This window comes from Ricinus communis, chromosome 3 (genome assembly GCF_019578655.1).
Source record: "Ricinus communis isolate WT05 ecotype wild-type chromosome 3, ASM1957865v1, whole genome shotgun sequence".
NCBI classification, from domain to species: Eukaryota; Viridiplantae; Streptophyta; class Magnoliopsida; order Malpighiales; family Euphorbiaceae; genus Ricinus; species Ricinus communis.
This window is the reverse complement of record NC_063258.1, coordinates 8597369-8620619: the sequence shown is the minus strand read 5'-3', so window position 1 is coordinate 8620619 and position 23251 is coordinate 8597369. Positions and strand designations below refer to the sequence as shown.

The following is a 23251-nucleotide window of genomic DNA, read 5'->3' as shown; positions in this document are numbered from 1 at the left end:
TCAATGAATGGTCTTTGATAAGATGAGGTATGATATGAATTTGTCGAAGGCATAAACAACAACCAACAACTCCTTCTCTATAGTAGTGTAATGTTCTTGGGCTCCTGTCAAAGTCTTGCTAGCATAGTAAATGGGTTGGAACTTTTTCTCAAACCTCTGTCCAAGCACAGCTCCAACTGCATAGTCACTGGCATCGCACATTAATTCAATCAAAGCGGCCATGATAGGGGCTGTGGTTAGAAGTTTCTTTAATAACTCAAAAGAAGATAAACATGTATCATAAAAAACGAAAGGTGCATCCTTAACTAGTAATTGAGTAAGAGGCCTAGCAATTTCAGAGAAATTTCTAATAAATCTTCTGTAGAACCCAGCATGGCCTAAGAAACTCCTAACAGCCCTAATAGAACTAGGGGGTGGTAGCTAAGCTATTGTTTCTATTTTAGCTCTATCAACTTCCATCCTTGCATGTGAAACTAGAACAATTCCCTCTCTTACCATAAAATGACAGTTTAACCAACTTAGCACTAAATTAGCCTCAATGCACCTAGCTAACATGCGTTCTAGATTTGCCAAACAGTGAGAAAATAATTACCAAAAATAGAGAAGTCATCCATAAATACCTCCATCGACTCCTCAATCATATCATCAAAAATGGCCATCATACATCGCTGAGACGTAGCTGGCGCATTGCATAGACCCAAAGGCATCCGTCTATAAGCAAACGTCCCATAGGGGCAGGTGAAAGTCGTCTTCTCTTGGTCTTCAGGTGCAATTGGAATCTGAAAACACCCTGAAAAACCATCAAGGAAACAGTAAAACATATGTCCTGCCAATCTTTCTAACATCTCATCAATGAAAGGAGGAAGGAAATGATCCTTCCGAGTTGCATCATTAAGCCTCCTGTAATTGATGCAAAATTGGAATCCCATAACTGTCTGTGTAGGTATCAGCTCATCCTGCTTATTGTGAATTACTGTCATGCCTCCTTTCTTCGGCATAACCTGCACATGGCTCACCCAAGAACTGTCAGAATCAATCCTGCATCTAGGAGCTTAATTACCTCCTTTTTCACTACTTCCTTCATGTTCGGGTTAAGCCGCCTCTGGGGCTGAACTATTGGTCTATAGTTATCCTCCATAAGAATCTTGTGAGAACATAAACTAGGGTTGATCCTAGGAATATCAGCAATCTTGTAGGCAAAGGCCTTCTTATACCTTTTGAGTGCATCTAGAGTTTTTGCTCGCTCCTCAGGTGTCAAATCTACTGCAATAATCACCGGCAACTTTTCTTCCTCATCGAGCTTAGGTAACCCCTTCAATTCTAAGGCCGGGGGTCCTGGAAAGAAGACTTCACTTTCTGCACTTCTGACCTATCAAAAGAAAGAAAAGGATCAGTAGAACAACTAGGCTCAGTAGCCAACAAACTAGCAAGCTGCTCCAACACTTGCTCGTTGGACAGCTCCTCCTCCTCTCCTTGCAAAGCTATCTTCAAAGGATCATCAAGCAATATTTCCTGTAAATGAGACTCAACCAAATCACCCGGAATATCAATAGAAAATACAACATCATCATGGTCTAAAGAGTGTCTCATAGTAGTAGTTAGGTCGAAGGTAATGGTCTCATCATCTACCCTAAGTTGAAGCTTTCCATCATAAACATCTATTATAGCCTTAGATGTTGCAAGAAAGGGTCTACCTAGGATCAAAGGCACAATACTCTCACCTTCCATGTCCATAACTACAAAATCCATAAGAAAAATAAACTTGTCAACCTTTATCAGAACATCTTCAATAATACCCCTAGGAATCTTAACAGTCCTATCAGCTAACTGAATGCTCATCCTAGTGGGCTTAGGTTCACTCAAACCTAACTTATCAAACAGACTAGTGGGTATCAAATTTATACTAGCTCCTAAATCAGCTAATGCACCACTAATAGGCCAATCGCCAATGATGCAGGGAATAGTAAAACTCCTTGAATCTCTCCTTTTGAGTGGCAGCTTGTTCTGAAGAATAGCCGAACACTCCTCGTTCAGAATCACTAGTCCCAAATCCTCTAGCTTCCTTTTGTTACTTAAGATTACCTTTAAGAACTTGGCATACTTCGGCATCTGTGAAATAGCTTGAACAAAAGGTAGGTTAATACGCAATTGTTTAAACAAGTCAAGAAACTTACCAAACTGCTTATCAACCTTCTCCTGCTTAAGTCGAGCAGGTTAGAGAACTGGTGGCTAGAATACACACATCTAAATGGTGATTTTAAGGCAAAATTTATGTACATTTAGATTTGAATTGGTCCCAACACTCACCCTATGCGTTTGTTTGTGTGCTTTAGGCCCAAAAGAATTCAAAGAGTGATAAAGGGAAGAATTGGAGCAGAATTAGATGTCAAAGTTGCCAAAACAAGTCCAGTTCACGCATCCCTAATCTAAACATGGTCGTGTTGGTTTTAACACTGGCCATGGTCCCAACACGGGCACTAAAACGGGCCGTGTTGGGTGCATTCAACACCAAAGAAAAAAGAAGCGTTAAGGAGCACGACCATAGAGAGTAACACGAGCATTAGCACGGGGCCGTGTTCTAAACACGCCCATCAACACCAGCCCGTGTTCCCAATATTGGCAGCAACACGGCCATGTTCGCGATGACAGGACGAATTAATTGAAAGAAAGAAAAGAGGACAAAAAAAGGAGAAGGAGTGGAAAACGGCTAAAACCCTAATTTTCTCTCTCTAAAGATTTTTTTTAGCAAGAATTAAGGAAAGAGGAGACTTGGACCAAGGTTTTAATTGGATCTTCCTTGAAGATTGAAGATTGGGCAATGTTTATTGATTGACTTCAATTTGAGCAAGAGGAACAAGAATCAATTCAATTCAAGCAAGAGGAATTGGGGCTGTTTACTCTTATCCAAGTGTGTAATCGGGTTTCTCTACCTTTACTAATTATTGTAATTGCATTCTTGTGGGTTTTGATAATGAATATGACTGGCTAAACTTGTTAACCTATTAGGGTTCTTTATATAGGGATTTTTGCACTTAGCTTTTGAATTGAATGTATTGATTATCAATATTGGTTTGTAATGCAAGTACTTATTGATTTGTTCTTCATATCTTGTTGAATGATGTTTGGAATTTGAATGTTCTTGAGAAAGACATTTAGATTTGGATTGTCCTTTGCAACCTAGAATTGAATTTGCCTAGAGATAGGGTGTTCATTCTACCGGATTGAGAATTAACAACTCTTAATAGTGTTAAATGATATATAATGCTAATTTGGATAATTAGAGCTAGGAAGAGATTTCAACCCTAATTAATCTAAGTTAAGATGTTAGCGACCTTAAGAAAGGCGTTAATTGTCTAGAGATTTTCCCACGGAAATTGAATTCAATAAATCAATTCTATCTTTAGTTTCCATTTCCTAGAGACAAGAATTCCCAAGGGGTTATTCCTTTACTTGAATTAATCTTTCTATACTAGCCGTAGTCAAGTAACAATTAGAGTAGCTTTAATTTATTTTGTATTTAGCATCCAACGCCATTTCACGATTAGATAACAGAGAAGATTGAGTAGGTTTAGGTTCACACGTTCTTTGCGGAATACGACACTTGGTACCCGCCGTTAGCTATACTCCACCGATAGGTACACTACCTTAGGTCGTAGTCTTGCTTTAGGATTTACTACTATCAAGTTGACAAACTTCATCATCAGCTCCTCTAAGTTAGATTTCTTCTCTGCTGGTGGAGGAAGTTGTGATGGTATAGCCTGCCGCTGCTGCTATGCTGGCTGCTGATGCAGTCTCTAAAAGCCCGGTGGACCCTAGGAGTTGTTGTTTCTCCACCCGAAATTTGGATGATTACGCTAGCCGGGGTTATATGTCTTGTTGTATGGGTTGTTCTGCTGTCTAGGTGCATTACCTATGTAGTCTACCTATTCAATGTCAGTAGAAACAATAGAAGATGAAGAATTAGTACTTGAAGCAAACATACCTCTCGCATTACAGTTTGCACCGTAGTGCGGGCCACTGCAAAACTCACAGCTTATCTAGGCTGCATGAACCGGCATCTAAAGCTGGTCTAACTTCTTGGTCAAAAAGCTCCACTTGAGCTATTAAGGCTGCTGTTGAGTCCAAATGATTGACCACTCCCTGCCTCACTAGTTGGCTCCTAGAAGACTACCACAAATAATTGTTCATGGCCATCTCCTCTATTATGTTTTGAGCCTGCTCGGGTGTCTTACTGTTCAACGCCCCTCCTGCTTCTGCATCAACCATTTGTCTAGTAGCAAGGTTCAAACCAATGTAAAATGTCTGAACTTGCATCCAGACTGGTAGACCGTGGTGTGGACAGCATCTCAACAAGTCCTTATACCTCTCCTAGGCATCATACATGCTCTCGTCTTCCATCTACACAAAAGAAGAAATGTCATTCCTTAATTTAGCAGTCTTAGCTAGAGGAAAGTACTCATGGAGAAATTTCTCAGCCAATGATCTTCATGTCATGATAGTGTTGGCTAGGAGCGACTGCAACCATCTTTTCGCTCGGTCCGTCAGAGAAAAAGGAAACAGCCTCAGCCAAATGGCATCATCAGTTGTTCCATTTATCTTGAAGGTGTAGCAGATCTCCAAGAGGTTGGCGATGTGAGCGTTTGGGTCCTTGCTCGGTAGTACCCTAAATTGTACACTATTTTGCACCATCTGTATCATATTTGGCTTTATTTTGAAATTGTTGGCTGCCACAGGTGGTCGTAATATACTCGTCTGTGTACCCTCAAGAGAAGGTCTAGCAAACTCGTACGTAGTTCTGGCTTCATCCGCAGCCCGATTGTTGTCTCCCATCCCTGCTGGTCTATTCACAATGGCTTCAAACTCTATCCGCGCCTCCTCTTCTTCTTGCATACGCTTCCTCAACAAATGGAGGGATCGCCCTTGTACAGCAAGAGGGTCTATGATGAGCATAGTTTTACACATATTTGCTTGCATATTATTGTGTATGTTCTTAGCAATTATTGTGCTTTTATTCCCAGATCACCCATGTTTTATGTTCTTTTGCATGTCAGGAACATTTATAGGACCATCATCGGTGTTTAAGCAATTATAGATCAATACGTGCAGAAACGGACGAGAATTCATCAAGATCGGATAAGAGCCCGCGTTGCACACATTGAGCACGGCTTGAGTCAAGGCCGTGCTGACCATCACGGCCTAGACTCTGGCCGTGACCAACCATCAAAACTTGGTCTTCAAAACAATAGTTTGGGCACGGTAGCCACCACGGCCTCCAAAGACGGCCCCGTGGTGGCCGACAGGGAGCAACACCATCATGGTGAAACCCTAGTTGGTGAGATCCATAGTTTCAAAGACGATGGATCCTACTGTCGACCAAAGACGGCCGGTTCAAGAAATATATAAGAAAAATGAATTTTTCTTAGAAATGAGAGAGGGAAGAAGTGACATAAAGCCCTAGTGGGCTGGTTCGGTTTCGCATGATTGAGTGCGAGAGAGAGTTCGCGGGGAGTAAGAATCCCTGAATCGCAAGGTTTCGGAGTGCAAAACCGTAGTGGAAGCAATTCAAGAGGCGTTTGGGAGATTAATCAAAGTGTAGATCCAGGATTTGGAGCTCGCTCATCCAATTCGAGAGAAAAGGGTGTACATGTTTTATTTTCATTATTCTTTCATTGTAATTGATTTCTTAGATTGTTTTAAACATGAATATGTTTAGCTAAATTGATTAAATCCATTGGGATTTCTTTGCTATGTTGGTTTAATATTATATTGTTGGATTGTTTGAGTTGGTTTTGTATTCTTCTTGTTTTCAGTGTTAATAAGATTATGCATTATTCATGAGACGTTGTGAATTGTGATGTTTAGATTGCTTTATGAGATTGAGAAATCCGTTTGGCAATTGGAACTTTGAATAACAAGAACTGGTTAATAATCGCTTAGAGATAACGATAATTAACTAGCCGGATTTAGAATTAACAAAGCTTAATAGAGGCGGATGAAAGCTTAATGCTAATTTAAGAATCAATCGTTAGGAAGAGATTCCAACTTTAGGTTATTAGGTTTAGGAATTCGGTTATCTCGAGAGAGAAACTGAATTCGGTTAAGAATTCATCCACGGGTAGCATAATTAGACTCACCGATCCTTTATCTTTTGTTTGATTGCCAACTAGTTTAGATTCCCTTTGGGTTTGTTTTCTTGTCTTGATTATTTCACTTATCAATTACTCCTGCATCTCCCTTAGGGCTTAGCTCGTAGTTAATAGTTAGTTTAGAATTTATTCATCATCCATTTTAGGTTAATATAACAAAGAACAAAGGAGTAACTCTGGGCTTTCACTTTCCCGAGGAATACGACCTTGATACTCGCCATTAGTGCTAGACTGCATCGATAGGTACAGTGCCTTAGAATGTAGCTAACACGAGTAGCACACATTAAGTTTTTGGCGCCGTTGCCGGGGAATGTTTGAAAACTAGAGTGAAATTTGCTATTTGTTAATTTAGCCATTTTTTTTTCTTTCTTATTATTTTATGATTTTTATTTTTATTTGTTTAATTATTTTATTTTTGTACATATTTATTTAGTTTAAGTTTATGATTCATATAGTGAATGATAAGGAGGTTCAATGCTAAATTTAAACTCTTTGTATGATACATTGGAAAATGGGATCAAGAACCAAGAGAGTGCTAAAAATTGGGATGCCCGTGCATCTTTAGATGCTCGAGTGGAATCGTTTTGCAGGGCTACCGATCAACTCTCTTCTCCTATCCTTTCATCTCAAGTCTTTTGTGAATTTTGTTGTGGTTTACATGTGTGTAATGATTGTCCATTGTATAGTGATGTTGCTCATTGTTCTTATAACTGTGAACAGGTGAATTATACGGGAAGTTGGCCAAATGACTCGTATGGAAGAACCTACAATCAAGAGTGGAGCACTCATTCACCCTTTGGATGGAGCTTAGATGGCCAAGAACCACTAGGAATTCAGCAACTACATCAGCAGCCTAATGTTGCACCTTCAACTCAAGATGAAGAGTTAGTGTCAGAGGAGCTGATGATGAGGTTCATTACAAGTCTTGATGACAGATTCTAACAAACAGAGAGGATACTTGAAGATCAACAAGCCTCGATTAAGAACATAGAGCATCAAGTAGGGTTGATCATTTAGTTACTAGCGGCAGAGCAATTGGAAACTCCATCAAACGCTACTGAATCCGAGGAGCATTTGAGCGCCATCACTTTATGCTCAGGGTGAGAATTTTTCCTGGTTTATCTACTATGTTTGATGATGATGCTTCCGCAAGGACGATCTCTTGAACATGGAGATGGAACCGGAAAGGAAGAGGCGAACATAATTCCTCCGAAAGACTATCAACAGGGAATGTACAGTTGATGATGCCGAGTTGCGATTAGAGGAATTGTTGGTAGATTTTCCACAAGTCCCTTCGATGATGGAAGATGAGCATGAGTTATCCAATAAAGAAGTCTTTGAGGAGCTCGAGTTTCTTCTAGCAAGAGAACCAAGCCAGGGATCAAGAAAACCATCAACACTCCTGAAGAAATTGCCCAATCACGATCCTTCCAATTGTTGAAACTCTAGCTTTCAAATTGGAAGAGCCCCTAGAGCATCATGACTACGTGCAATTATACGAGGAGCGAGTTTTGCCCATCATACTGGCAGCTTGCTTGACTGTCGGGAAGAGGAAGTTGACGATTATCCCTCTAAGCGGATATTTGAAGCCATTTGCTTGGAAGAAGGATGGATGGTCGTCGATCACGCCCATTTGCCTTTCACCATGAGTCCAGCTAAGAAGACTCATCACATCACAATTTTTATCTTTAATTTCTAATTTTTTTTTTTTACCTTTTGTTTTGAAACATTTTATTAGTTTTAGTTTTCATATTTTCAGTTTTGATTTTATTTCTTTATTTTATTATTTTCAGATTCTACCGAGGAGGCACTGAATTTCCACAACATCAGCCTCGATGGATGATCGAGGCGATCCCTAGATCTTTTTATTTTTCTGCATTTATTTACTTTATTTTTCATACATGTCATGCACTTGGATTGTATTGCTTTTGTTCTCTTAGTTGAGCATTCCATGCGGGGTATCCATAACATTTTACACTGAGGACAGTGTGTTCTTTAAGTGTGGGGGGCTTATGGATAAACCTTAATCTCTCATATGGATTTTTAATATATCTGAAATTGCTATGGCTAGGTGTTGTGTATTTTTAGGGGATGTTAGGACACTGTGTTTTTATGCACTTGAGTATGCTATTTTTGAGCTGATTGATGACTTGATTTATAGAATTGTAGTTACTTTTCTTTGTTGTTCATTGTCCTTGGAAAGCAATTTATGGTGTTTTACACATCAACCCTGCCGGGTTAGACCGGTGTTATTTAATTGTTTTTTCGAATTGTCGAATTTTAACTTAGAACATTGATAATATCATATGCATGTGTTTCTTAAGTAATGATTGAATTAATGATGTTGCGAACCAACAGCACCTAATACCACACCTGAAAGTGAGATTTTGAGCCAGTTGAGCATTCATTATACTTATGCTCTTTATATTTCTTGTTTGAGTGTGCATTGTACTTAACTTTGCTTCTAGAGCTTGCTTTGTAATGCGTGTTGAAGTTACATGAATATTGTAAATACCATGAGATGATTTGGGCGATTTAGGATTCACCATATTTGACCAAAAGCCTATCACCTTATGTTTCCATTAGTTAGCCAGTTTTTGAGCCTTAACCTTTTCTTCATAATCTACACCTATACACTTCAATTATACCATTCTTTACATTTATCTTTCCTTTACCCTTATGCTGGAATTTCTTTCTGTGATTTATTCAACTTTATGTGGGATTAAAATGCTAGTTGCTATGTTGGTAAATTCACTAAATCTTTTTGATATTTTAAATGCTCCCTTTGATCCAATTTGTATTTGTTATTCTGTATGTTTATTCGAGTTGTATGCAGCGGTCGCTAATAAGCTGCTAGTTCATTATTATAAAAAAAAAAAAACAAAAAACAAAAAAAAAAAAGAGAAAAAAGAAGAAGAAGAAAAAAAAGAATATATAATAAACAAATCTCTTTAATTATTTATCTTTTTATTGGATTTAGAGCATTTGCGAGCGTTATTCTATGAAGTAGGGATTTTAGTGAATGATTCTTTTTGTGATCTTAGGCATTTAATCCTTTGAGCATATACTATTGTTTATCGCACGAATTCCAGCACTTTCACACTTCTATCCAATTCTCCGTACCTTTACCTTAGCCCCATTTCAACCTTGGTAAAGACCCTTCAATTTTGGTATTTACTTATTCACAGTAGCGAAGATATGATTTATGAGCAAGCTTATGGTGAGCGGGTCTTGTGCATTTGCTTTGAGGGATTTGTTATTCACCTAATATACACTTTGAGCGACTTGAGTGATCCCTGTGAGGCATTGGTTCATGATGTTTGTGTTGAGTTGTCATTTAAGTTACTCATGCATTAATATTATTTCCATTCTTTGTTAATGATTTGTAATTTGATTTATGATTGAGTAACCTTTGAGATGTGTTGAATACTCTCTGTTGTGGACTAGGGGCATAAACTGAAAGGAATTGCTAACTGTAGTTTTATGGGTTGAGTTGTTAATTGCTTGAGGACAAGCAATAGCTTAAGTGTGGGGTAATTTGATGAGCATAGTTTAACACATATTTGCTTGCATATTATTGCGTATGTTCTTAGCAATTATTGTGCTTTTATTCCCAGATCACCCGTGTTTTATGTTCTTTTGCATGTCAGGAACATTTATAGGACCATCATCGGTGTTTAAGCAATTATAGATCAATACGTGCGGAAACGGATGAGAATTCATCAAGATAGGACAAGAGCCTGCGTTGCACACATTGAGCACGGCCTGAGTCAAGGCCGTGCTGACCATCACGACCTAGACTCTGGCCGTGACCAACCATCAAAACTTGGTCTTCAAAATAATAGTTTGGGCAAGGTTTCCGTAGCCACCACGGCCTCAGCCCGTGGTGGCCGACGGGAGCAACACGGTCATGGTGAAACCCTAGTTGGTGAGATCCACGACGGCATGGACTCAAAGACGGCCTTGAACACGGCCGTGCTGAGTTAAATATATAAGAAAAATGAATTCTTCTTAGAAATGAGAGAGGGGAAGAAGTGACATAAAGCCCTGGTGGCTAGTTCGGTTTCTGCACAGTATTGAGTGCGAGAGAGAGTTGCGGGGAGTAAGAATCCCGGAATCGCAAGGTTCCGAGTGCAAAACCGTAGTGGAAGCAATTCAAGAGGCAGTTTGGGAGATTAATCAAAGTGTAGATCCAGATTTGGAGCTGTTCATCCAATTCGAGAGAAAAGGGTGTACATGTTTTATTTTCATTATTCTTTCATTGTAATTGATTTCTTAGATTGTTTTAAACATGAATATGTTTAGCTAAATTGATTAAATCCATTGGGATTTCTTTGCTATGTTGGTTTGATATTATATTGTTGGATTGTTTGAGTTGGTTTTGTATTCTTCTTGTTTTCAGTGTTAATAAGATTATGCATTATTCATGAGACGTTGTGAATTGTGATGTTTAGATTGCTTTATGAGATTGAGAAATCTGTTTGGCAATTGGAACTTTGAATAACAAGAACTGGTTAATAATCGCTTAGAGATAAGGATAATTAACTAGCCGGATTAAGAATTAACAAAGCTTAATAGAGGCGGATTAAAGCTTAATGCTAATTTAAGAATTAATCGTTAGGAAGAGATTCCAACTTTAGGTTATTAGGTTTAGGAATTCGGTTATCTCGAGAGAGAAACCGAATTCGGTTAAGAATTCATCCACGGGTAGCATAATTAGACTCACCGATCCTTTATCTTTTGTTTGATTGCCAACTAGTTTAGATTCCCTTTGGGTTTGTTTTCTTGTCTTGATTATTTCACTTATCAATTACTCCTGCATCTCCCTTAGGGCTTAGCTCATAGTTAATAGTTAGTTTAGAATTTATTCATCATCCATTCTAGGTTAATATAACAAAGAACAAAGGAGTAACTCTGGGCTTTCACTTTCCTGAGGAATACGACCTTGATACTCGCCATTAGTGCTAGACTGCATCGATAGGTACACTGCCTTAGATTGTAGCTAACACGAGTAGCACACATCAGTCTACAGTAGTAGGATTAGACCTCATGGTCATAAACTACCTGGAATGGATAACAACAACCAAAGAACACGAGAATAAATACAATACTAAAGAATAAAAAAATAAAAGGACAAAGAAAATAAAAATGGTTAGATTAACAAAGAGAACACAAATTCACTCAGGTTCACACAAAAAGTTCCCCGGCAACGGCGCCAAAAACTTGATTGGCTATTTGTGTAGCTAAAATCTAAGGCAATGAACCTATCGATGCAAACTAGCACAAATGGTGAGTATCGAGGTCGTATTCTCGGGAAAGGGTGATCCTAGACCTACTACAACATCTTATGTCATCTAACCTTAACAAAATTGATGAACTTTTTATGCTATGATTAAATATGAACAAATGATTAACTAAGTGTCAAATAATCTGGAAGGATTTAGGAAAACAATCGAAGGAAAAAGCAAACCCTAGGGGACCTAAGCCAGTTGGATTTTAGTGGAGATAGAGATTATATGGATTACCAATTGCAATTACCCATGGACGAATTCTTAACCAAATTCGGTCTCCCTCTCGAGATCATTGAATTCCTAAACCTAATAACCTAAAGTTGGAATCTCTTCCTAACAATCGATTATTTGATTAGCATTAAGCTTTAACCAGCCTCTATTAAGCTTTGTTAATTCTTAATCCGGCTAGTCAATTACCCTTATCTCTAAGTGATCATTAACCAGTTCTTGCTATTCAAATTTCCAATTACTAAATGAATTTCTCAATTACATAAAGCAATCTAAATACCACAACTCACAACATCTCATGAATAAAGTGATTCCTCATTAATAATGAAAGCAAGAAGAGACAAGCATTAGTAATCAAAATCTCATAAGCATTAAAATCAATCCAACAACATAGGAACCACAATGGGTTTGACAAATTTAGTTACTCATACTAATAAGCAAGACAAAGTAAAGAATAGATTCATTAAAGGCATGTACACCCTTCTTCTTCAAGTTGGATGAAAAACCTTAAATTTCCAATTTAGAATGATAAACCCTAATTTGCCTCTTGAATGCTACCAAATCTTGTCTTGATCTTCAATTTGATGTTAAAACAATTGTAATCCTTTCTTCAATAGATGAAATGATCTTCTAAGGTCGAGTATTAAAGTCTGGAAGAAGATGGCTTAAGCTTGTATATGTGAAATCAAGTCAGAAAATTGAATCGTACTGGACCTCCGCATTTCGTAACTCGTGACTTCTTCCTGGCCGTGCCCTAGCCGGTTCTGAGCCACCACAGGCCGTGGTGCCTTTAAAAATCGTGCTAAAATGGCACTCTTGAAGGGTAATTATTTGATGTTCAACATGGCCAGAGTCTAGGCCGTGCTCAACCTTGGAATGCTAGTCTTTGCTTAATTTGATGGATTCTAGTCCGTAATTGCACATATTTTCCTTGATTACTGATAATGTCCCTCGATAATGACCTGAAACATGAAAGGAACCAAAACATAGGTGATTCTGGCATAAAATAAGATAACTATGCATAGAAATGTAAACAATCGGGCATGTAAATATGTATAAAATGATGCATATCATTGGCTAACACATAGACTATGTCCACCCTCCTCTCTGATGCAGGGCCCATAAATACAATACACATTAGGCTGGTTGACCACTCAAAAACTGTCCCTTCGACCTGTTAATGTATATGCTAGTAGGAAGTGAACTCCTTCTTTTTGTTAAGCTGGCTCATAAGATTTGGGATTACGAGAGCGGTTAACTAGCCCTTACAGTAATACTTGTGTCATTACGAGTCCTCGTGCCATGAACACTCTAAATTTTATGAACCAACTTAATGAAAATAAGGAGAAATTCATGTGGCCCTACTTAATAACACTCCATACCAAATTAATTAATTATATGCATCTCAAAGATAAAAAAAAATCTCTCATTTTTGATTGTATTATGCTCAGATTCATTGATAACATTATGATTCCCTTACGCACGTGGATTTACTTCATGTCCTGCTTGATCTTCAAGTTAAGCCCCAATGCCACCGGTCAAGCTTATCAATTGCATTTCCATGATTTCTTACGCTAATCCTTGTGTCATCATGTGTCGTCGTACTTAGAGGAATAAGGAATGATGGAGATCCTAATGGTGCAAGTCCTGAATCAGAATATTTATTCATGACTAGATTCTTATCATTCCATCTTTTCTTCAAAAGATTTATTTGTGATCATTCGGAGAATGATATCAACACTCGATTAATTAATTTTCTTCCTTTGCATTCGTTGAAGAATTAGATTGGTGCCTATGATTAACGAGTTGGATGAGTGTCGTAATCAAGCATATGGGAACTCCTTATTCTATAAAGAGCATACCAAGAAGTGGCTTGACAAGAGGCTAAGGAGCACTAAGAAGTTCCTAGTTGGGGATAGTGTGTTATTGTATAACTCACAACTCCGACTCTTTCCTAGGAAGCTAAAGAGCTGTTGGTCAAGACCGTTCATTGTTCAACAAGTTTTCCCATATGGCACAGTGCAGTTGCACCACCTAGAGAAGGGAAACTTCAAGGTCAATGGGCATAGGTTGAAGCATTACTGTTGTAATTCATTGGAGCTCAAGGAGCAAGTCAACCTTGTATTGCATCAATAAGAGTAGCTCAAGCATTATCAATCCAACTAAATGACTCGACATAAAAAAGAAGCGCTTTTAGGAAGCACCCCAACTTTTATTTTATGTTTTTGACATTTTAATCATTGGTTTTGGAAAATTTTCTTAGTTTTAGTCTGCATTTTATTTAATTTTTTAGTTTTATATGACATTTAAGTGTTTTGAGATATATGGAAGGTAACTTGGATGATTGATTATTGAAAATTGCAAGAAATTGGGCGTGAAAAAGTGCTGGAAATAAATTCTAGGTTTCAGCACGGCCTTGGTAGTTCAGCACGCTCCATAAGTACACCTGTGCTTATCAACACGGGCGTGTTATGGGCAACCAAACCGTGTTGAGAGAAAATTTAGACTTTAGCAGTTTTTCTGAGAGTGACACGAGTTGTGAACACGTTCGTGTCACATAACACACCCGTGTTGAGGGCACTCACACCGTGTTGGGAATGACAAAAATTCAGCACAATTTTTGAGACTTACATTTACTGATCAGCACGACCTATAACCAAACCATGTCCGTTAGCACGGCCTAGAACACGGACGTTTTGACGTCAGTGCCTTTATAAGCCGTTGCATATCAAAGGTTCAAAACATTTAGCTCTTTTCTCTCTTCGTGCGTATAGTCTGATATCCTCTCCCACTTTTCCTTCAAACTTTAAGTGTTTTCCAGCAAATCAAGTAAGTGTCTTCCCTTAACTTGTTCAATACTCTATTTTGGTATGTGATTCTACTCTTTTCTTTAATTTCCATAGTTATTTTGTAATTCTTGGTATTGTTTCTTATTTTCATCAATCTCCTTATTAATTTTTCTATTTCGTTAAATTTGTCACCTTTTTTGAATTTTATTCGCTGTTTTGTTGAATCTCTTGCTTTTCTTTTAATTTTGATTTGCTATAGGTGCTTGATTCTGCTTTATTCGTTACTGTTGTTTATATTTTTAATTTCTTCTTTTTTGCCTTTGAATTACCATATTCCTGCTATTTTATATGTTTGAACTTACTGGATTGTAAGCTGGTTTGGTGAATTAGTAATTATGTTGTTGAATTGGAAATTGACTAATGCAAGTGTGTTGAGAATGCATAATGCAAATGTTATGCTGCTGTGAAATTATGCTTTATCATTTTTGCCCTTTTGCTATACTGAAATGTGTTGAGATTGCGTAATGTAGATGTGCTTGTGATGTTAAATTGCTATTAAACTGTTGCTGTTATTCTAATGGTTGTTGGTTTGGTGTTGGAATTACTATTTTGGCAAGAGTTTTGATTAATTTTCAAAGCTCTTTTTCGCATCTTTTAGCAGCTCATAGGACGCAAGGCGTGGTCATGCCTTGTTGACTGTAGTCTTCTACACAGATTTCTGCAGAGCTTATGGGCTGTAAGGCATGGTCACGCCTTGTCGACAGTGATATTCTGTGCAGATTTCTGCGCTTCCTCCAAAAGACTTGGTTTTTGACAAAATGATGACTTAAAACATGTCTTTAGGCTAGATATTGCTCCATCCTTGATATTTCATCACCTATGTCAGAATAAACATAATTTCCATAATTAAGTACATTATTCAACCAAATGGCAAGAAAATTAAACACAATAAATATAACTATTTGCGACCTATCAAATTCCCCCACATCTAATTTATGCTTGTCCTCAAGCATACCTCAATTCAACATGCCAATTCTCCTTTTAACCTTCCTTTCATCACTTTTAATCTCCTCAAATACCAAATAAGTTAAACATACATTAATGAGCTAAATAATAATGACAATCAAGAGATTAGCACTCATAGGATAAATTTTGTAAAAAGAACAAGTATCTCAATAATTCATAAAAATCAAAGCAACAAGACTTAACACCCTCACATGGTTTCACTCAATACTCTCAAAGTGTTTAGGGTGCATTTACTCTCAGAATCAAAACATAGCATGTTATTACCATAAGCTTGCTAATGAATCAAGTCTCCACCACTACACATGAATTAGATGCAAAAATCAAACGGACTTTACAAGGGTTGTAATGGGGCTTAGGAAAGGGTGTGATAAAGGAAGAGTTGAGACATTTCATAATCAAGACAAAAAGATTAGATTCTTGCATGATAACTTATGCCACATCCACAAAACATACTACAAAAACTTTGAGATTTATTCCCACATTTTATATTAGCACTAAAAATCTTGGAGAAAAAACATGTAATAATTTAGTTCAATATATTTGATGAATACTTCTCCAATTATCCTCTTTCATGAATGGAATAAATATCAACTTTCTTTTTTCACTTTTTTCCTTTTCTTTCCCTCTCTTTTTTTTCTTTTTCTTTTTTTCTTTGTTTTGTCTCTTTTTTTTTTCATTTGTATCATGCAACACTTTTCTTCTTGTCTTGAACAAGGGTAGAAAAATAGAGGTAGCAAACGAAAGGTCTTGGGTTAAACAACATGTGTTAAAAATTAAAGAAAGAAAAGTAAAATGGGAAACAGGCTCAGAGTGGCTAACTAAAAGGGAAATCAATAGGGTAGGTATTTTAAGAATCTAAGAATAGGTTAATCCTAATTGTCCTTATCATATTAAAGCATCAATCCAAAATTATGGTCTCAACAAGAATTCAGAAGCAAGTTCTAGAATAATCATACTAGTTTGATAACACTCATAAAAAACAATCAGAGCAAAATATAATGAACTACCCTAAGGCTCAAAAGCTCACTTGAATGTTTACATTTGTATCAAGTCTTGTGCATTTTTCAATCAATAAACTAATGAGATACCTTCGGATAGTTTTAAAGAAACACTAATCATGCTTATCCCCTTTCATGCATTGAAATTCAAACCAAAAATGTATTTCTAACTTACATGGTATTCCAGGTTATCAAAATAAAACTCAAGGTTGTAAAAGAAGAATTAGAACATATGAATTAAAGTATACCTAATTATAAGCATAAAAAAAAATTCAAAAAGAAAAGGAAATCATGTAATTATCATATTCCTCCCCACACCTAAACTATACATTGTCCTCAATGTATCAAAAAGAAAATGGCTCACAAAAGAAATGAAAAGAAATATAAAACTCCCTTGATTTGCGAGCAATTCATACTGAATAGTGAGTGGTGATGGTGGGAAAGGAGGTAGAACCGCCCAGTGAAAATAGAAAGTTTTAGTGATGGCTGCTGTAAAAGAAAATAAAACGTTGGTGGCTATGACAAAATAAAACGTTCTCTTTTCTTTTCTCTCTCTTTTTTTAAGCACAAAAAAAATAATAATAATAAATTAAAAATAAAATAAAATAAAATAAAATAAAAAATTTTAAAAAAATTCAAAAAATTAAATAAAAATAATAAAAAAACAAAAAACATAATAATAATAAAAAAAGGAATAACAAAAAAAAATAAAAATAATAAGAAAAAAAAGAGTGGTTTGAAGTAAGGCGTGGTCACGCCTTATAAGAAGCGAGCTTCTGTAATTTTGAGGTGCAGTTTTTCAAAACGAAACAGAAGACAGCTTGAAACAAGGCGTGGTCACGCCTTGTAAGAAGCGAGCTTCTGTAATTTTGAGGTGCAGTTTTTCAAAACAAAACAGCAGACACCTTGAAACAAGGCGTGGTCACGCCTTGTAAGAAGCGAGCTTCTATAAGAGTAACAGTAGAAAATTTTTTTTCTTTTTTTTTATTAGAGAACAGGAGATGTTTGGGAACAAGGCGTGGTCATGCCTTATAGAAATTAGTCTCCTGCCAGAAAAAAAGAAAAGAAAATTGAAATTTTTTTTTCTTTTTTTTTTTTTAAAAAAATTAAAAACTAAAAAATAAAAACAAAATAAACTAAGTGAAAGAAAAAAAAATTAAAAAAATAAAGCAAGTATTTGGGTTTCCTCCCAATAGCGCAATTGTTTAACGTTGTTATGCTCGACGGAATAATAAAATATTTGAGTCATCCAAATAAGTGGGGTGATCCGAAAGAAAACTAATGAGACATAAAGCAATTTCACCCTCATGGAAGATCTTCAATCTATGACCATTCAGTTTGAAAATTTTATCCGAATCCAAGCTTTTAATTTCCATTTCTAAATTAGATTGTGCATCTAATTCTTACTCATCACTAACATTTTCTTTTGCAAATACTTCCTACACAATTGGATTAATTACATCAATATAGCAAAGGTAATGTAAATTATTAGGATATTTCATTGCATCAAAAATCTTAAATTTAACAATCTCTCCATCAAACTCTACGGAAAGAGTACCCTCATCTACATTAATCTTTGTCTTAGCAGTTTTCATGAATGGTCGTCCTAATAAAATTGAAGTTGATTTTAATGAGGAATTACCATCCATTTCCAAAATGTAAAAGTCGACAGGAAATATGAGCTTATTAACCTGCACCAAAACATCTTCAACAACTCCAAGGGGATGAATATAAGAGTGATTAGCTAGTTAAATCATTACACCAGTCTTTTGCAAGTTATTTAGTTTCAATTCTTGATAGATAGAAAATGGCATGACATTAATGGAAGCTCCTAAATCTAATATGGCATGCTCAATTTTTGTATTACCAATAACACAAGGTAATGAAAACATACCTGGATCCTTGCATTTTTCAGGCATATTCTTTTGCAAGATGGCCGACACATTCTTACTTACCACCACTTTCTCCTTTTCCTTCATCCTTCTTTTGTTTGTGCATAATTCCTTCAAGAATTTTGCATATTTAGGAATTTGCTTGATAGCATCCAATAATGGGATATTTATCTCCACCTTCCTAAATGTATCCAGGATCTCCTTTTCTTGCTCATCTTCTTTTGGCTTAGCTAATCTACTAGGAAAAGGAGGTAATGGAGTCTGAGATGAAAGAGATAGAGGAGGATCGAATTTTACCCCACGTGATGCTTTAGAGGAAGCTTCTTCTTCTTCCTTTTCCTTGCTCGGTTCACTTTTCTTAAGTGGAATCGACCCTGAAGGAATCTCCTTTCCACTTCTAAGAAAAATTGCACTAACATTCTCCTTTGGATTTATCTGTGGTTGTGAAGGTAGTTTTCTAGAATTTTGAGCCTCCACTTTACTAACCGATGTAGCCAGTTTAGTAATTTGATTGCCTAAACTCTGAATGCTTGACCTTGTTTCCTGTTGAAATTGAAGAGCATTTTTAGCAAGATTTTGAACAATATCTTCCAAGGACATACCTGAATTAGAAGCTTGAGGTTGTCTATTGAAATTCTGGGAAGGATACTTTTGTTGTCCTCCTTGGTTTCCATAGCTCAAATTCGGGTGATCTCTCCATCCAGGATTGTAATGATTAGAAAAGGGGCCATACTTCCTTTGAGATTGACCAGTAAATCCGCCTAGAGCGTTAGCTTCTTGCATGGAGTCTTGTTGCAATGTTGGACACATATCGGTGGGATGTCCTTGCAACAAACATATTCCACAGACTTTTGCCATTTGTAATTGCCCTACAGCCATTTGATGAACCAAAGCAGTTAAATCAGAAATTTTATTTTCAAGATTTTTAGTGCTTACCTCATTAACTCGCCTTGTAGCTCCATCAGCCCTTGTACCAAATTGCTGAGAATTTTCGGCCATGTTTGAAATTAATTGCTTGGCTTCTTCAGGCGTCTTATCTACCAAAGCTCCACCACTTACTGCATCAATCATGCTCCTATCCATTGGCAATAATCCTTTATAGAAATATTGGATTAGGAGTTATGGAGAGATTTGATGATGTGGGCATTTAGCACACAGTTGCTTGAACCTTTCCCAATACTCATACAACATTTCTCCAGTGAACTGTGTTATGCCACAAATTTCTTTTCTGATGTTGGCAGCTCTTGTTGCAGGGAAAAACTTGTCTAGGAACAATCTTTTCATCTCGTTCCATGTTGTTATTGAACCGGAAGGTAGATAATAGAGCCAATCCTTTGCTTTATCCTTCAAAGAAAAGGGAAAAGCTCTAAGATTTATTTGCTCTTCGGTCACACCATGTGGTTTCATTCCGGAGCATACAATATGGAATTCTTTCAAGTGTTTATGAGGATCTTCACCTGCACATCCACGAAAAGAAGGGAGTAAGTGAATTAAACCAGATTTTAATTCAAAATCAACTGCAATATTAGGAAATGTAATGCATAAAGGTTGTTGATTTAAATCTGGTGCAACTAGCTCTTTAAGAGTTCTATTCGCCATGTTTTCTGTAACTTCTTGAAAGATAGACGTGTCACCAATAGCCGAAGCTATCTCCAACTCCTCTATGAGACAACTTTTTCTTTGCTTAGTTTCCTTCCTTAATTGATGCGTTGTCTTCTCAATTTCAGGGATTAAACTGCAAATCAATATCTTGAGAAGAACGAGTCATAAACAAATAATTTAAACAATGAGAAACTAAAATAGGCTCCCCGGCAACGACGCCAAATTTGAACGGGTTGTCGATGCCCTTTAAAATAAATTACTGATTTTCCTAAACTAAATTGTAGAAATAGTGAAACCAGGTCGAATCCCAAAGGAACCAATGTGGATAGCTTCTCAAAGTAAAATAAAACGGGGGTTTTTGAATGTTTGAATCAAAATCATAAATAAACAGAAAATAATGAAGGCTGAATATTAAAGTAAATAAAAATCAGTCTTAACAAATTTCCAATTCAAGAGTGCTAATTCCATCCAATTGTAATCATGATCATAGGCTAAAATATCAATTCTTCTATTCAAGTACATAGTCTACTTATTCGAAAAAGCCGCAATAAGTGTAATTCTCCTAATACAATTGACTCAAACCCAATATCCAAATCAAGACTTATCATTAGTCAAATGGGCACAATAGCATTCCATATCAACTTAATGATAGCATTAAGAATAATGAGAATGGCTAAACCAACATTAATTTAATTGAGATAAGTGCAATTGAAATAACCTTGTTCCTTTATTTCCCATAGAGCCTATCATGCAAGCTATGTAATTCGAATAAGCCGTAATCACACACACATGAGCTAGCTCCTTGCTACTTATGTCAATCGTTTATGACAATTACGGATCACAAACTCAAAGTTTAGCAATAGAAAAATCAATATCAAAGTTGAGTCGTCAGTTCAATCAATATCATTAATTCATAAATAATAAGAATAAAAAATAAGAATACTTGAATTAAAGAAGAATTCTGTTAAGCTCAATGCCTCACAAAATCACAATTGGAATTTATTCACTCTTGAATTAGAAACTAAAAACTTAGCCACTCATGGTGGAGTAAGAATTCACAAGAATTCTAGAGAGTAGAAGAAGAATAAGAATATGAATGTTTAAAGGTACTTCCAGTCGTCCTTATATAGGAAGTAAAACCCTAAACCCTAATAGAATCCTTATAAAAAAGAAATAAGCTTCCTATGTAATCTTATCCCCATAAGAAAGGATAAGATTAAAAGTGATCTAAATAAATTAAAACCCTAAAGAAAGTTCTATTAATCCAAAACTTCCAAAAATAGAGGAGATTAACTAGGGATAGGTACACCACAATGAAAACTCTGAAAATTTTGAAGCTCTCCTTTGCATTTTTTAGCAGCTCATGGGACGCAAGGCGTGGTCACGCCTTGTTGATGAGTTTCTCATGAGCTTATGGGTCAAGGCGTGGTCATGCCTTGTCGACAGTGATCTTCTGTGCAGATTTATGCACTTCCTCCAAAAGACTTGGTTTTTGACAAAATGATGACTTAAAACATGTCTTTAGGATGGATTTTGCTCCATCCTTGATATTTCATCACCTAAGTCAGAATAAACATAATTTCCATAATTAAGTACATTATTCAACCAAATCGTAAGGAAATTAAACATAATAAATATAACTATTTGTGACCTATCAATAGACTTATCCCTCACGTCTTTCTTTTCGCTTGTGTTCTTTGTCTACACTTGTATTTATATAACTTCGATTTGATCCGTATGCTTAGCCATATGAAAGTGTGTGGAAGCGGCAATTATAGGCACAGATTTAATGCTTAGAGGAATGCGAAGAAAGAAAATTAGTAGAAAACAATAATGACACCGGTCAAGCTTGTCAATTATATTTATGCTCGCCAATTTATGGATGACATGTAGTAGAAAACAATAACTTAGTTCCTAACTTTCCCCATAATGTCTTGCAAAAGTAGCTTAAGAACTTTGCATCCCTATCACTAACAATAGTTCTAGGCATACCATGCAGATGCATAATTTCTTTGAAGAACAAGTCAGAAATATATGTTGCATCATTACTTTTATGACATGGAATGAAATGAGCTATCTTAGAGAACCTATAAACAACAACATATATGGAATCATTACCATGCCTAGACCTATGTAAACCAAGCATAAAATCCACAGAAATATCAATCTAAGGTGAACTAGGCATGAGCAATGGTGTATACAAGCCATAGGGTTTCGATTTAGACTTTGCTTGTTTACAAACAATGCATCTATCACAATATCTAGCGACATCTCATTTCATATTAGGCCAATATAAAACATCATGCAAAAAATCTAAAGTCTTAGCAATTCCAAAGTGTCTCATTAAACCACCCTCATGACCTTCCCTAACTAATACCTCATGCATAGAACATATGGGAATACACAAATGTTTTTCTTTAAACAAAAACCCATCATGTCTATAAAACTTATCACAAGCACCTTTTTCACAAGCATTAAACACATTGCCAAAATCAGAGTCATGCTCATAAATCTCTTTAATATGCTCAAGACCAAGGAATTTGGCATTCAAAGTAGAAAGAAATGCATACTTTCGAGATAACACATCCACAACCATATTATCTTTACGTTGCTTGTATTTGATCACATATGGAAAGGACTCAATGAACTCACTCCATTTAGCAAGGTGTTTGTTAAGCTTATTTTGCCCTTTCAAATGCTTCAATGACTCATGATCTGTGTGAATCACAAACTCTTTGGGCCAAAGATAGTGTTGCCATGTCTCTAAAGCTCTCACCAATGCGTACATCACCTTATCATAAGTTAGGTAGTTCAAGGCTGCCAAAGGTTAGGTAGTTCAAGGCTACCCCATTGAGCACCCCAATTCTAAGTATGCTACAAGTATAGATCAACTCCTTCATAAGTAAGTTTTGCATTCAAACAAGAACACAAGATGTAAGCAATTTTGGTTAGAAAGAAAGTAAAAACTTTAATTAATCATAATCTGAGAAAAGGCATACGAATTTGACATGTTTTAAAGACATATCCAAAGTCCTATGAAGAATAGAACTCTTACTTAACTAATCTAATCTAATATGAGTTTCCTTACAAGCTTAGGAACTCTAACTTCTAACCAAATAGGATACTAAGAGCTAAATAAAGCCTTTGTAAACTTGGATTTGAAGAACATTAAACAAAGCCCATTTAGCCTTCATACACTTGGACTTTAAGAACATTAAACAAAGCACATTCTTTATGAATTTATTTTGGATCGAATTCTATTCGACTTCCATTGTTAGC

General features: G+C 36.4%; 2 protein-coding genes and 2 non-coding genes across 4 annotated transcripts; 2 read left to right on the top strand and 2 right to left on the bottom strand.

Annotated features, from left to right (window-relative positions):
- LOC125369525 lies at positions 1-4950 on the bottom strand. The gene is made up of 5 exons (XM_048372294.1): positions 4663-4950; positions 1444-2109; positions 1061-1369; positions 665-1001; positions 1-230 (listed from the first exon to the last, which is right to left on the bottom strand). Exons 1-5 carry the CDS (start codon positions 4948-4950, stop codon positions 1-3), a joined length of 1830 nt encoding a protein of 609 aa, XP_048228251.1.
- LOC112536763 lies at positions 4325-4431 on the top strand. Its single transcript, XR_003080721.2, has one exon. It is a non-coding gene; the product is annotated as a small nucleolar RNA R71 (small nucleolar RNA).
- Positions 4951-19499: 14549 nt separating the features above from the next.
- Positions 19500-19606, top strand: LOC125369686. Its single transcript, XR_007215362.1, has one exon. It is a non-coding gene; the product is annotated as a small nucleolar RNA R71 (small nucleolar RNA).
- Positions 19607-22244: 2638 nt separating this feature from the next.
- On the bottom strand, positions 22245-22760 carry LOC125369524. The gene has a single exon (XM_048372293.1). It carries the CDS (start codon positions 22758-22760, stop codon positions 22245-22247), a length of 516 nt encoding a protein of 171 aa, XP_048228250.1.
- Positions 22761-23251: the final 491 nt, after the last annotated feature.

Excerpts from the sequence above, each read along its gene's own strand:
- LOC125369525 (XM_048372294.1), bottom strand. The coding sequence starts at position 4,950 with ATGCTCATCATAGACCCTCTTGCTGTACAAGGGCGATCCCTCCATTTG. Across the intron at positions 1,370-1,443 it reads AGGAGCTGTCCAACGAGCAA|GTCAGAAGTGCAGAAAGTGA; the intron begins GTGTTGGAGCAG and ends TTCTTTTGATAG. Across the intron at positions 231-664 it reads GCCAGCTACGTCTCAGCGAT|CCCCTATCATGGCCGCTTTG; the intron begins GTATGATGGCCA and ends TTCTAACCACAG.
- LOC125369524 (XM_048372293.1), bottom strand. The coding sequence starts at position 22,760 with ATGTACGCATTGGTGAGAGCTTTAGAGACATGGCAACACTATCTTTGG.